Here is a 16,108-nt window from a genome sequence, read left to right as displayed (position 1 = left end):
TTCTGTTGTGAGTAAGAATAAACATGTTGCATTTGTGTTCATAGATGCCAAAGGCATCAGTGTGCTGCTGGCATGCGGAGAGTTATTTATTTAGGGTTTTTGTGATGTTTGTTCTTGCAAGAGATGTAAAATATTTTGTATTTAGTTTTTTTTGTGTGTAGACTTTGTAGAAATTGTGCTTTATCAGGTCAAACTATCTGAACTAAGACTTTAAAGCTGAGATCGTTCCACATGTCAGAACATCGTGTGGAAGACTGCTGCTTATTCCAACAACAAAAACATGTTTATAATAAGTGGTTTTTATGCACTTTTTAGATGAAGTTCAACTAAGAGGTGGAACAAGCTCAAGCAAAGTCCTAGTGTGTGTTTGAGCCTAAATTAAGTTAATTTTAAAAGCAACTTACAGCAAAAAGCATATCAAAGACACGTTAATTAACTGAGCAAAGACTTCCATCAGAAGAAGAGGTGTCACGTTACAGCACCATACCGGGGCCTTTGTGCCCTCTCTGAGCCACAGAGGGGGAGGGGCCTGTGTGGCCCCGGCTGTTGTTTCACATTCTTGACACAGGAGTCTGGATGAACGGGTGAGGATGGTAACAGGGTGCTCCGTCTCTCCCTCGCTCGTCTCCCAAGGGACCACGAGCAGCTCGGTGCCCTTTTACAAAATGAAGCCGTCAAGTGCAGCGCAGACAGAGGACTTTATTCATATATCAGCCGTGCAGTTATGTTGTAAAATCAAATATTTACAGTGTTGTTTAGGACAAAATGTTCTCGTTGTTTGCTTCTTATTGTTTTACGGCCTCTTTGTTTGGGCTAAAGTTCATTGCTTTAATAATATAAGAAGAAATACATACATATTGTATGCTTATTGCTAAGGCAAACACATTTTTCAACATGTTTGATTGTCTAAACCCTTTTCATCTTTTCAAAGTAAACTATTTCCAAGAGAATCTAAATACAAGTGTGCACTCTAGGTTCAACTCCATTGTGTTCCAGTATCTCTGAATGCACATTATGAGTGAGGAGGAGCAACATAACGGCTTATTTCAGCACTTTACAGACATTTGAGACTCGTTTTATTGTGATTTGGGTTTGTTTTAAAGGGCCCTACATTCTCACAGCACATCCACACAGATGTTTTCTATTACTGTCTGATTACACACTTATTTATTGTAAAGAAACAAAAGCAAAGCCAAGCCACCGCCCGCCGCTTACTAATTATTTTCAATGAGAAGCGACAAACGTCTAACGAGGAACATGAGATGATTGCGGCGTGGAGGGAGAAGTTCAGACACTAAATGACCATGTGACAGGAGAGGGGCGTGGAAACCCTTCACACACATCAGGCCGTTCATTCGCTGTTCGTACGAAAATAAATGCATGCGTTTTGGAGCAGGCGGCAACCTCCGGTTCTGCTGAGTGAAGCCAATGAGGAAGTGTCTTAAAACCTGCATTCTCTCTAGTGTCCACCAGGGGGCGACTCCTCTGGTTGTATAGAAGTCTATGAGAAAATGACTCTACTTCTCTCTTGATTTATTACCTCAGTAAACATTGTAAACATGAGTTTATGGTCTCAATCTCTAGTTTCAAGTCTTCTTCAATACAGCATGATGTTCATTTAGTACATTATGGTCCATTTAGAGTCAAACAGACCATAAAGCAGGGGATGCTTTAGGGCGGGGCTACACAGTGATTGACAGGTCTCTTACAGTCTCTCAGGTCTTCAACCCAAAGCACAATGTGTTTTTTTCTAAACCTAAACGAGTAGTTTTGTTCCCTAAACAGGTTCTGCTCTACAGGAGCTTTTACAGGAGCACTGATCGTTCATGTCGCTGGACAATCGCAGGAAAACACATGAAAAATAACTTTTTATAAGCCATCATACGAGCTGTCGTTTAAGGATATGTTGCATTTTATATGTGAAACTCCGACAGCAGTCAACTGCTTTTACATTGACTGTGCAAGATGTCATGAGCCCGAACATTGTGGAATTATCTGAGTTCCAAGACGATGAACTTTACTTTTTTCTATCCAGAAAGCTGAACAAAACTTAACAAGAATTTAGATTTGAGAATCTGACAAATAAACCGCAACTCATAAAGAGACGGTTGTAAGAGCATCACTGCTGCACAAAGACACAGGATACAAACCAAGTGACTCACAAAGAGATAACAACGTGACACAACGTGGTCAACACACCGGCCTCCTTGAGACCCGTGGAGCCGTGCTGATCCTTGTCGTGATCGTCTCAACAGGAATTCCTGACTGTAGCGGAGGAGAAAGATATGAATGCATGCAGAGATCTTTTCATAGTCTTTTATTCATGGTGAGTGTTCGGTCGTGCTCTCAGTGTCAGACGAAACATCTTAATTAGGAGAAAAAAACTCTCAGCCTGCGAGACTTTCCCCTCGTTAAAAGGTCCAAACATATATCCTCTTTATTGTTTCAAATATCAGTACGCGCGCGTCCTCGTCTGGGACAAGGAATCTGCACGGAAAATAAAAGTGAACAACTCTTAAAGCAGTAGTCAAAGGATCAAAAACCAAAATAAAAGCACAAAAGAATAAAGAGTCCACCACCAAAAGAGTGCAAAACTAATAGGTTGTGTAGAAAGCAAGCAGAGGGAGCATTTATTTAGAAACTTTATTTTTTTGACTTTACAGTTTTGTCTCAAATTGATCTCAAATTGAAGCCCTGAACAAATCCATAATCCATAACACATATATACTATTGTCAACAACATACATTTACATCAGAGGTCTTTAGTTTTCTTTACTGGGTGTTTTGTTCAACAAACAAGAGAATTCAAAGATGGTTAGTACAGACTGTGCACATTTCTCTGTTGTAATCTTTTTTTTTTTTAGTGGTATATGCAGGAAAGGTCATTATTTAAAAACAAAATAAAAAAAGGAATTTGCAATTAGCACCGTTACTGTGATTTATTTTTTTAACTTAGGGATCAGCACCTCGTCCCGTTAGTAACGACTCGGAGTCGTCAGACTGCTGGCAGCTTAGACGATGAGGTCGTTGTCCACATCCTCTGCAAACACACAGAAAACATCCGTCAGCACATTTATTTTAATTATATTTAGAGGTTCATATTTATGGGTAAACTAATAATTCTTTCATTGCGTGGCGATCGTCTTCACGCATGTGGTCGATACTCACGCTCTTTGATGCCGAAGCAGTTGGCCCACTCCTCCAGGGCGATGTATTTGTCGTTGTCGGCGTCGCACTGCTCGAAGAAGCGGCTGGTGCAATGCTCCATGGGAATGAGAGGGGCGCGCAGGGGGGAGAGCTCCGTGTGGGTCAGGTACCTGCGTCGCATACACACAACAAGGAAATGACTTTTACAATGGAATGCTTTTCAATTTCTGTGTTTCTGTTTTGCAGTATTTATTTACACCGAAAACACACCAGGCAGCGGCAAAGTGCGGCTCGCCACAATAATTACATCTTTCTGCAGCCGGGAGGCCGGTTCATGTGTTTCAGGCGGGAACAAATTCTTTAGTCGAACATGTCACAGGACTCTGTCTACTGATTGGCTGTGGGGGTATTCTCTGTCCGCACTTCGACCGCTAAAAGTTAAACTTTTTCCAACCGCAGAATCAAAAATGGCCGCAGCTCGCTGAGATTTATTTTAGACATTGCATGGAGACTCGCCACAGGTCACACACACTGGTGTGTGTTCGACGTTATTTTGAAATCGTGAGAAAATGTATAAGAAAATATGAAGACCGACGTTTGTCTCGTGATCTCAGAAGGAGCTTTAAAATGTCAGGATCTTTGTTTGTGATCAAGTTAAAAACAAAATACAGAAAGTCACCTTCATCCACAAACTGTCTGCTTTTACATAAAATATGTTTCAACGATGTCATTGTCTCCTTAAACACCTTCCCTTCAGCTCTTTTACTGTATCACACTGTTAGCACTAGCATAAAGGAGCATTAAGAGTCCAGCAGCCACGTCATCGTCTTCTGGAGCGAGCAGCTCTAAAGTGAACGGCAGCTGGCGTCTGTTGGATCCATCAGTGATGCTGTGGTGTGAGATTAAAGGAAACCAACCAGCTCTCAGTCTGCCTCAAGCTCAACCGCTGCCTGAGCAGCACTGATATTAAAGGCCCAACATGTGCTGACTTGCAGAATCTGCCCAAAAGGCACTCTATTTTCCAGTCTATGAAAGACAGATGTGGAGGCCGAATGAGCCTTGCTATAATAAAGCTGTAATCATTTCGTTTATTTTAATCAGCAGATCTGTAAAGTGAGTTTCTCCACAAAGAAGCACAAAAAAAGCACCACTTTAAATCTTGTGTTTTCCAGAAATGTGTTCATGAATTCCTTATAAATAAGTTATTCGGCTTGAAAAATAACTACCGACTGGGTGACTAAAGAGATCTCAAACTCTGAACCCGCCGCCCCGTCCCTGTTCCCTCCCACTACGTACCCGTCGACGGGGTGCTGGTCCAGCTGGCCGAACTGCCAGTGGACGGGGAAGATGTACATGTTGTAGTTCTTCTCGAAGTCGTGAGCCAGCAGGTCCAGAGAGTGCTCGCCAGCCTGCAGCCTCTTCTCGTTCTCAAAGATCTTCTTCACCTGAAACGTCAAACAGACACAACCCACGTCAAGAACAAACGTTGATGCACCGTTTAGATGTCGATTGTGAGCGACTTGGAGCATAGACTGTATATAAGAGCATAGTCACGGTGACGTCACCCACTGCTTTGTGAAACAGAAGTGACCATATTTGGACTCGTAGAGACGCCGTGTACGTCTCTGGTAGAGACCTGTCAATCACTGTGTAGTAAAGTAAAACAGTGTGTCTGGTGAACCCGTCTTCAATCTTTACCTTCACTGTTGATGGAAATGTCTCTCAATATTTGTGACATTATTGGATTTATTTCTCTTGTGAGACGACTTATTCTTACTCAGTTGAATTCTTCTTTGTGTGAAGTGTCTTCTTATATAAGGCAGTTTGTGAAAACATGTAGACGATTAGTCTCCTTTCACAAATAAATTAAGTCGAGAGGGGACATGACGCCATTGACAGGCGACTAAATGAAACGCACTTTCATTAAAATTACAGACTTCTGTATTTAAACACATAAAACACTTGATAATACCATGTCTTCTGTATTGGATAGTTTATAAGATGTTGTATCTGCATTGTATTGAATATTGTGTTGGCTTTTAACCCTTATTTTACCTTGTTGCCTCACTGCCAGGAGGATTTATCTACAATAAAACGTAGTCCTGTGCATTATTCCATCCACGTCCCTTTGATTTAACTTAGGTCTTAGTGACTTTCTGGACTCACCCTGAGCTTCTGCTTCTCGTTGAGCAGGTTGTTGTCCTCGTCGCGCTCGTACAGAGTTACCAGGACGTTCTTCAGCCAGTCCCTCATACGGAGGGGGAACTCGCTCAGCTCGGAGTCCATGCAGGGCTCGATGTCTGTGGGGAGGAAACGCTGTCAGTTGGATGTGTGATTCATAATTTAATTGAGGTTTGCTTTGGAAGTAGTTTGTGATAATCATCTGAATAAAAGCTTTAATCAGTCAAAAAAGCTGCATTCCATTTTAAAAGGCTTTTGTTGGCATGTCACTAGATCATTGGTCATTACTGTAGCACAACATCGGGAACCTCCGGTTCTGAAGAGTGAAGCCAAAGCTGAAGTGTCTTAAAGCTGCATTCTCTCTACTGACCACCAGGGGGCGACTCCTCTGGTTGTATAGAAGTCTATGAGAAAATGACTCTACTTCTCTCTTGATTTATTACCTCAGTAAACATTGTAAACATGAGTTTATGGTCTCATTCTCTAGTTTCAAGTCTTCTTCAACACAGCATGATGTTCATTTAGTACATTATGGTCCATTTAGAGTCAAACAGACCATAAAGCAGGGGATGCTTTAGGGCGGGGCTACACAGGTCGCTACCAGAGACGTATACAGCGTCTCTACGTCACCCACCGCACAACGAAAAAAATGACATTTTAAACCTTTTAAGTGCCATGAAAACAATTATCAGCAAACTGCAGAAAAAATATCTGCATCTCAACATTTCATCCTCAATATATATATATAATATATACATTCAATTGTTATTCTTGTGCACTGAACAGCACCTTGATCCCCATTTGAGCCTTTCAGCCCTGACTCATTTCCTCAAACTGAGCGTGTGTGTGTGTGTGTGTGTGTGTGTGTGTGTGTGTGTGTGCCATGTTCAGTTTAAACAGTGGAAGAAATGCAGCCTGCAGGCCCAGACCTGACAGAATCTGAACCGCCCAACAATTAAAGAAAACGCTGGAACACAGAGAGAGCTGAGCTGTAACTTCTGTTGGGAAACTGAGAAGCAGAGTGTGGGAGCTCACATTTGCAGGGTCCGATGTAGTCCAGGTGCAGCTTGTGGCCCTTCTTGGTTCCCTCCAGGGCGCACTTGGTGGCGAAGAAGTGGCAGGAGGTGTCGAAGGTCTTGTTGTCGGTGCCGCAAACCTGAGAAGGGGAAACGCAGACGGATGAGTTGTCAGTCATCAAAGTCTGTTCTGTGGTTCGTTGAGGTTGTATGTTAACTGATCCTCGGTGGTGAGTTCACAGCCACAGGATAAATACGGATTTTACAATTTAAAGAAATGTCTGGTTTGTTTTTCAAACTCACGTGCTCGAACTCTCCCTCGGCAGCCGAGCAGGTGGAGGGGTCCTGGCACACACACATGGGGAGGTTGCTCTCGTCGACCTCACACACTTTGCCCTTCTTGCAGTGGTGGTTCAGGCAGGGATCTGTAGGAAGAACACAGACGTACAGAAGCAGAGTTATTTCTCAGGAAATGACTCCGCTGTCCGGTCCTCCAGGGCCAGAAGCAAACTCATAATGAAATCTTTCATATGTCGGAGGATTAAGGAATATTTAAAAAGGACTTTGTTTCTGTTGCTATCGATTGTTTTAAAATGTATTTTTCAATGTGTGGCGTGGTGAGAGATATCTCACAATATCAATACATAAAGAGAACACTATGAAGTAGATTTGTTTAGATGTAGATGCTTTCATCTTAAATGCAATACATTTATACTGAGAATAAAGTACTTGTTTATAATTGTGGTACTTTTAAAGGAAGTGAAGGAGTTAGAACTAGATATCTGTACACGTTGTACAGACTGCGGCTGAGCTGCACTTAAAGCCAGCTGGAACGTGTAATTACAGCCGGGCTGTTATTATGGGATGTTTGATTTGCCAGTCTGAGGTCTGCGACCCAGCATGCTAAATCAAAAGGTAGTCGCGGTAAAAAGAGGCGGTCGACGTGTAGAGCAACAAGCGTGACACATTTATACCTGGAAACGTCTCCATCTAAAGGATTCATGTTGAGGTCATGTGACTCTGAATCTACGTAGAGTGTGTGTGCACCACATTTATGAACCTGTGGAAGCAAATACACACAGTGATGTTTTCACAACTTTCTATTGAAGTTTTAATCTTTTTCACAACTTTTACTTCCCTAGCTTAGTTTATGTTTACACCTTTATACCAATTTTGTAGACAACTTTTATTACTTGCTTATAATATGAATAAACAAATATGAACAAACAGTTAATTCTCTTATTTTTGATTACACACAACTACATTTAAATGTTGATTCTCGAGCAGAACTTCTACTTGTCATTTGATGTGCTGTTATTATAAAAAATATTGCTGAAGAAATTAATGAATTAAATGAATTGGAAAATGATTGGCGTGATTAATAAATAACACGAAAATGATGTGACAATTGCAATAAAAGTCTGTCTGAGGTTAACTGTTGTTTTAGCCTAAAGCTACTCTAAGATGTTTTATTGAGTTTCTGTTTAGTGAAATGTTTACTTCCCTCTGGTAAACAGTTACGCAGTGTCTATGTCTAGGGCTTTTATTGTGAAAGGTAAGAATGAAAGGAGTGGATCTGGTCTGAGCGGCCTTTGTCAAGGTTGAAAGGAGTAATAAAGTTTGTCTCTCGGACTCCCTGTGTTGTTGTACAACATAATGTCCATTCTGCACAATGTGAAAACAAATTAATTGCACCGGAGAAATCTCCTGGGAATTGATGCAAGTCAATGTCATGTCGTCCCGAGTGTTTTTACGAACTTACTCTCAGTAAGAACTTCTTCTTCTTCTTCAACAATCTCGATGGCCTCATCGAACTCTCCGATCTCAATCTGCACCGGGTTGGCCCCCACCTCGGGCTCCTGGAGGAACATCAGATGTCAAAGGTCAGACCGTAAGCTTCATGAGTCACATGCTGAGGATTTTAATGTTGTGAGGTACGAAGCGACAAGAGATAAGTTTTCTCTTAATGCGCTCTCTGAATTCCTTCTTGCACATGATGTCCGTGCAACAGTCTTCAGGTCTATTTCTGCACGACGTCCACTTAAAGTAAAACCGCTTAAATATCCCTGGTTTTCCTCAAAAAAAAGAAAGAAAAAAGGTTTAAACGTCACCGCTAAAGAAGGTTCCTCCCTGAAGGCCAAACAGAATGTGGGAGCGGCGAGGCCGTAATACATCCAACAATAACAAGCAGCTGGGTCCACATGTGGTGGAGCCATGAGGAACGTAACGGCTTCCTGTCATGACCGGCTAAAACTAACAGCTGTGGGATCTCTGGTCCCGCTGGACCTCCGGAGCAGGAAAGGAAAATAACGTTCACATGAAGGAGGATGTTTTGGAGGTTTAGTGTTGTGTGTCTCTTTTACAATACTTTTGTTTCTCCTCTTAAGGAAAAATCAAGGACGGAGCAGGAGGGATTTTCCTGTTTTCATCCCTCTCTGTTTGTTGGAAAGATTTGACAAAAGCCAGAGATCACAAATGGATATTTGGTGATTAGAATTTGGAGAATCTTTGTTGAACTTTAGAACTTCAGATTAGTTCAATCTGGAGGTCAAAATTAGTCCCTGAAATGCTGCAGATTTTCACTTCTTTCGGCATAAAGAAGTGAATGAAACCATAAAAAGTCCATCTTTACAAAGGGTCAAAGGTAGACATTACTTTTGCAACCCTTCAAACATTTTCAGTTAGTTCAGTTTCATTTCCACGACTTGTATTTAGTTTCCAATGATTCTGTGACGGACCGATTGTGTCACAGGCTGAACGAGTAATTCGGCTGTGGGCGTCTCCTCCACCGTCACGTGAACAAATACCACTGAGCTTCTTTGGCTGCAGTGTTGAAACCACCGGAGCTCCATCACAGATCAGATCATCTCTCCGAGCAGCTGCCTGGCTCAGGAAGCGCATCACTGAGGCCAAATCAAACTCAGACGAGAGCAAAAGTATTTAGGTCGAGTTTCCCAAAAAACGATCAGTGTAATGACAGTAAAGAGAGGCGAAGTGCCTCCACTTCTGGTGCAACAACATGGGACTTTATTCTGAAAAATAATATGTCGTTAACTCTTGGAGTCTAGAGGTCTTTACACATCGGGGGGGTGACGGATAAAAAAAACCTCGGTCATTGGTGTCTTCAGGCTTTTAGACTGAACATAAGTAATTAGAGAGACTTCTCCTCTCTATGAACGTAACAAAGGTGTGCTCTTATATTTGAGAAGCTCGTGGCTCATCTGCATATTTAAATGGGAGCTGGTTCTGCAAAAAAATAATTGTCTTAAAAGAAATCAACCGGGGAAGTTTCATGGTTTCACCCGTTTCGGCTTTTAAGGAGAAAATAAAAAAACATGATGAACATCTGGACTGACCTCAACAACTGGCTCCTCGGTTACCAGCTCTTCCAAGATGGGCACCTCCTCAGTCTGGAACACACACACACACACACACACACACACACACACACACACACACATAAAACATTATTACTTCTGCACGTGAACACACACTTGTGAGTACTAATAGATTAAAACAAAAACACTTAAGTGAAGCAAGTCAGAAGCAGACAATAACCTCACCCTCAAAACACACTTTGAATCTTCACAGACTTGCAACAAGAACACACGCACACACACACGCACGCACGCGCACACACACACACACACACACACAGGAACTGCACATCGATAGGAAAACACACATGGAAACTCACACGTGAACTGTTAACAACAGAGGAAAGGAGGAGACATTTAGGAAAGCCAACAAAGAGAGGAACATGCTCATAAAGACAAAAGCAGACCACACACACACACACACACACACACACACGCACACACACACACACACACAGCATCACTTACAGGAGCAGCCATGGCGTGGCCAGCCAGGCACAGGAGGAAGACGATCCACATCCTCATCTTTAAAGTCTGTGGAGACAAACAGACGGACAAGTGAACCCAGTTTCTTATTATTTCAATCCGATCGTCACGTTCACACAAACTATTACTAAGCCACAGCTGTATTTGTTTTACTTTCTCTCTTTTTAAGTTTCTTTATTTACTCCACTAAAATGAGAATAATCAGTATCAGGATAAGAAGCGGGATCAATAAAAAGTATCTGAATCTGAATCCTAACCAACATCCAACCCTACGCTCATGAAGCCCTGCAGCCTCTCTGAAGACAACTGAAGCATCTGGACACAACTTGTAACACAACTCTCTGTGACAGACTAATGGAAGCTCTCCAGTTCCCCAAACAAAAGCCTCACTGTCTGCTTTGTTCACTGGCAGCTCGTGTTGAAAGCTTCTGGCCGTGTGTGCGTTTGTTGAAAAGTCTCTCCCAGAACATCCTCTCGTCCTCTGACGGGGATCTTCTCTCATTCTGGAGCATAAATCAGAGTGAGAGCACAGTAGCTGATTGCACTGAGTTGTGTGTGAATATGTTGCACACATGTTTCAAATCATTAAGGACACAAAGCCTGTTTTTATTATACTACCATCGATTAGAGCCCCGTGCAGCACTGTGTTTGTATCTGTGAGACCAATAACAATGTCATCATTTGAGATTTAAAAAAAATGTTTGCCAATTTTGAACATAAACACACATTTTTGAAAACTGGCCTGTAACCATAGTTGTTTAAGTCTTATGACCAATATTGTTGATGTACAAATACAAACTTTCTTCCTCATCTATTTACTTTATGATTTAACATCATTTTGGGGGGATTCATGTAAGAATGCGTCCAACATTTAGTCTAGTTTAATCAAACTCTGGTGCAGTTACTTTGGGAAGTTGTAAACAATGTAATCGTACTCTGGTGCGGACCAAAACAATCGGTCCAAGACCGCTTGCTAGAGGATCCAGAAACGGATCCAGACTAAAGAGAAAAGGAACCGTTCATTTTCACTCTCAGTAGCCAAACGGATGAAAACAAAGATTTCTTTTCTTTTTCTTTACATCCTTGTCAAGTTTACACACTAGGCTCTACTTCATCGTATCACATGGAATACACTACGTTCATATATATATATATATATATACATATATATATATACATATATATATATATATATATATATATATATATATATATATATATATATATGTATATGTATAAGAGATGAGTCCCCTATCTGTCTTTTCTTGCTCTCCTCTCCATCTGATTGTCTGATTGTCTGATTGTCTGGTGTTGAGCTCTGGAAACCCTTCCTCTTCCCTGCTTCTCTTCCTCTATCACGTCTCGTCTGAAGGACTAAATAAGGGTTCTTTGTTCCATAACGGAGCATGACATTGCTTGGTCTTCCTCCCTCTTTAAAGTACTTATCTCCCTCTGCACCTCCATTGAATGTTTTAACCCAGACATCCAGAAACAATCTCCGTCGTCCTGACATCAAAGGACGTGTGGTTTGTTTAAAGTGTCTGGACTGCAGAGATCAAAGGTCTAACTGTCATTTCATTCACCCCGTTTCCTTTATGTTGTTTGTGTTTGATATCAGAAACACAGGATCTCTTGTTCCTGTTGAGTTCTTCCACCGCTGTGAAGGAAAGTCCTCACGCAGAGCAGTAACACTGAAGTGAGTAGACTGCACGCTGCAGGAGATCAGCGGGATAATAAGAGTCACAAAACAGAGCTGGGAATAGTTTGAATTCCTTCGCCTCGGATAAGACCAACAGGAAATCAATACAACTTCCAATCTTCTCATTGAACATTCAGCTTTTCCTCTTTGTTTTTATCTCAACATGTGCAGCATCTATGAACTGAGACACGGAGGAAGGAGAGATGAATTCCTCGGCTCTAGAAGCATCGCCTTGAGGGAAACTCAACGTGACATTTTGAGGTTGGGGGGGGGGATGCTTTGCTTGGCCGGTTGCCGGGCGTCCTGAAAAACGTCGGAGGGGCCTCTTGACACGAAGCGTCTGAATAGGGCAGCATGTTTGGACAGGTGCGGAGAAAAGGGTAAAGTTTGCATACAGTCGACCTCGAGTGTTCACACGTTTGACGAATCCCGAAGAGACACAAAATAATTATTGAGTGTTAACCTGCAGGCGCATTTTCCTTCTTTTGTCAACCTGAAAATAGTCAAAGTGCGTCTTTAGAAATGACGGAAGTGTGATCATTTCGCTTCACATGTCGCATTCTTTCTTGAGAGCAGGTTTGCACTCGTTTTATCCAAAACTGTCTCCAACAAAATCCGGATCCCACACAACTGAACTGCACGCGCAATTACGTTTTGCGGGAAACTTATTTTCTCCGGGATGGTCGTTAAAGTGTGAAACAGTTTGAAGTTGTTAACGTTGTAAATAAAAACAAAGCAAAACAGAAAAAGCTACACACAGGACATCCAGGACCACCATCCCAACGTCCTCCTGTGGACTTATTTGAAACTCATTCGTCACACGTTAAAAACAAACAACATCATCCACAACAAAACGCGCTTCCATTAAAACGTAAATCACAACCCAGTTTGGTTTTAAGGGAACGTAATCTCCAGGAGACGCTGGTCTGCTTTTATCATCTGATGATCAGAAGGCCTGTAGACCTCGTCCTGCTACACATCAAACCTACAAAGAGCCTTTATGCTAACTACCGCTGACTTACACGGCAGCTTTGGAGGAAGTCTCATTTTAAATCAGTCATGCACGCGTCTTAACATTAATAGTTTTATTGTTTTTAATACAGACTTCCTTTAAGTCTTGTCTCTGCTCGGAGGAATCTTCTCGATGCTGAAACGAGATCGGTTTGATGATCAGACAGAAAAAACGAGCTAATGCGGATTATTTGTTTGAATCTTGTGATTACGAACATCTTTCAAAATACTTCACAAATTGCCATTTTGTGTCAAGATCACAACAGAGACCCAATATCCAGATTTATGATGAATCAGATAATTAGAACAGCTGAACGTCAATGCATCAGTGTGATGTTTATGAATTATGAGCAGAGCATTGTGAGCCTTTTATTTTGAAGGGTAGAGGTTCTGTAGTCATATTTCCACCTTTCTCTCGAAGTGTTTTATTTTATTTATGTATTTTTCTAAGTTCTGTTCACAATCTAGACAATACATCACATCACAGCTGTTTAGATGCAACATGATTACTGTTCATCGTTTTTGTTCCAAAGGAAAAAGTACAAGTCGCTCGTGCTTCACTCAGGACTTTCACAACGGTGACCACTGTTCACGAAAGGTCCAGAGATGAGAGGTCATTAAGCTCGGACCTGGAAAATTACAGAAACGCTGGCAGAGGACGCAGACGGTGACGTCACCAAAGAACCTGCACACAAGGACACGTCTCTGAGAGAGAAATACAAATAAAGCGAGGTAAAAAAAGAACTTCTGACGCATGTGTAAGTAGCGTGTTTGGGAGCGAGAGCTCAATGAAAAGGGAAAAAACGTTTTTTAAAACGTGTGTCATCTCCACAAAGTGCGGGGTCAGTATTTGATTTGGAGGGTCGTGTTGTTTCCCGTCGTATGTTCACTTATTCCGGTTGGTCGGAGAGTCGTTGGGTCCGGAGGCCGGACGCTCTGACGCGACAGCAAAACAAGTTATTTTATTTGGAAAGCTGCTCTCATAATCAAACAGGGGCCGAGGCTAAAAGGGAAACTCCAGGCTCATGAAGGAGCTCCTTTTTTCTCCTCCAGTGTATTTAATTTGGGAGGTTAGTTAGGTAAGCGAGTGTAAACTGGCTGTGGAGGAAAAACAACCTGCGCTGGAGATGCTATCTGCCTCTCCTCTCTCTCTCTCTCTCTCCCTCTCTCTCTCTCTCTCCTCTCTCTCTCTCCCTCTCTCTCTCTCTCTCTCTCTCTCTCTCTCTCTCCCTCTCTCTCTCTCTCTCTCCCTCTCTCTCTCTCTCTCTCCCTCTCTCTCTCTCTCTCTCTCTCTCTCTCTCTCTCTCTCTCTCTCTCTCCCTCTCTCTCTCCCCCCCTCTCTCTCTCTCTCTCTCTCTCTCTCTCTCTCTCTCTCTCTCTCTCCCTCTCTCTCTCCCTCTCTCTCTCTCTCTCTCTCTCTCTCCCTCTCTCTCTCTCTCTCTCTCTCTCTCTCTCTCCTCTCCCTCTCTCTCTCTCTCCCTCTCTCCCTCTCCCTCTCTCTCTCTCTCTCTCCCTCTCTCTCTCTCTCTCTCTCTCTCTCTCTCTCTCTCTCCTCTCTTTCTTCCTGTCTGCTCTCTAAAGAGGGGCAGATTTAGAGGAATTCTTTCTTCTGCTCCTCGGTGACATAACAGGCGGGTTTGGAAGTCTGGAAAAACAACCTGTAGCTGTGTGTCTGCCAGCAAACAGTGCAGACAAACAGCACAGGCATGCAAATATCCAGCGAAGGCTCTGAGACGAAACAGTGATTTCCTCTGTCTGTGTTGAGCTCCGGAGACAGAGAGGTTTTTATTATTAAGGAGAATCCTTGAAGTTATTGAAATGCCCTCCAGATATGAGGTTTGTTAAATGCAGATGGATGGTGCAGCAGTTTGTTTCCATCTGATCTAGCGACGCAGAACTTTAAGCGTGCATCCAAAATCCGATGAAAAACCTCCATTTTTCATACCTGAAGCAAGGAATGAAATTGCAAGAAGATAAAGACTTACTGGAAGACATGAAGTCATTATCAGAGAACCTTATCGTCTTAAAGAATACTTCACATACTTCACATGTTGAGTAAATCAATTACTCACCCCGTGTTACCTCGAATTCTGGAAGAGAACTACGTTTTCCCCTCATTGGGACTACAGAGGAAAAATAGCCTCTTGGCTAACTCTGGCGCATTTACAGGAATGTTTTATTAACGTGTGCTGACCCCTGACCGAATAAACCAATAAATAAAAAGCCTCCACGGTGAACGGAGACTCAAAAATAATTTGAAATTTTTTGCACTTTTGCTTTTGGTTAAATGTCTGAAATAAAGTCTGTGTTTAGGACAGGCTGAGAGATTTTAACGCTTAGTTCTACGATATAAAAACATGTCAGTGAACGCCCCTCTGGTGAATCTTAAAAAAGTCTAAATGAGAGGACTAAGCGTCGTCACTACTCTCCTCCTTCAGCTTAGTGGAGGAGACATGAAGTCATGTGACCGTGGTGGAGCTCTTTCATCTAACGTTAGCTTTTTACTTCTGCTGATGATGTTCACGCTGTCATAAACGTTTGTTTGTCACACACTAAAACACTTCTTCTTAAACAGTCTGTACTTGCACGGACGAGTAGCGCGCCTGTGCAAGCATGAAAGTATTTTTAATATAAAAGTTTGAGGGAAGATGCATGTGTTTGTGAAGTATTCAGCATACGACTGTATGCACCAGATTGGAAGCTTCTATACTTTATTCAGAGGGGGAGTCTTCAAGCTCGGTCAGTTCACAGGTCGATCTTAGTGACCTGAGGCGACTACAGGCCCTCCAATCCAAGCTGGACCTCCTCAGGTAGCAATAAGACACCTGACATGTTTAATCCCCCTGGAGAGTTCGGGGGGGGGAGGGGGGCTTTACATTGCCCGGACAAAGAGCAGTTTCAGAGATCACTCAGGAGACTCTGAGCACAAAGAGCTCAGACCAGGAGAGCAAAGAGGGGAGAGGAGAGGAGAGAGGAGAGAGGAGGGGAGAGAGGAGAGGGGAGAGGAGAGAGGAGAGGAGAGGAAAGGGGAGGAGAGGAGAGGGGAGAGGTGAGAAGAGAGGAGAGGAGAGAGAGGAGAGGAGAGAGGAGAGAGAGGTGAGAAGAGATGAGAGAGAGAGAGAGGAGAGAGAGAGGAGAGCCTCACACTATTGTTGCTCAGTCACCGTACATGACAGACTTAAAAGTAGAAA

The 16,108-nt window shown here is 42.5% G+C and overlaps 1 protein-coding gene across 1 annotated transcript; it reads right to left on the bottom strand.

The window, feature by feature from the left end:
* Positions 1 to 2,638: 2,638 nt before the first annotated feature.
* Positions 2,639 to 10,251, bottom strand: sparc (secreted protein, acidic, cysteine-rich (osteonectin)). Its single transcript, XM_076105256.1, has 9 exons — positions 10,190 to 10,251; positions 9,701 to 9,754; positions 8,107 to 8,203; positions 6,648 to 6,769; positions 6,364 to 6,484; positions 5,314 to 5,447; positions 4,444 to 4,592; positions 3,169 to 3,317; positions 2,639 to 3,040 (listed from the first exon to the last, which is right to left on the bottom strand). The coding sequence occupies exons 1-9, from the start codon at positions 10,244 to 10,246 to the stop codon at positions 3,012 to 3,014; spliced, it is 912 nt and encodes a 303-aa protein (XP_075961371.1). The 5' UTR covers positions 10,247 to 10,251; the 3' UTR covers positions 2,639 to 3,011.
* Between the last annotated feature and the right edge of the window lie 5,857 nt (positions 10,252 to 16,108).

The sequence above is a fragment of the Anarhichas minor genome, unplaced genomic scaffold (assembly GCF_050575085.1).
Source record: "Anarhichas minor isolate MPS153535 unplaced genomic scaffold, ASM5057508v1 ptg000031l, whole genome shotgun sequence".
NCBI classification, from domain to species: Eukaryota; Metazoa; Chordata; class Actinopteri; order Perciformes; family Anarhichadidae; genus Anarhichas; species Anarhichas minor.
This window is presented reverse-complemented; position numbering and strand designations above follow the sequence as displayed.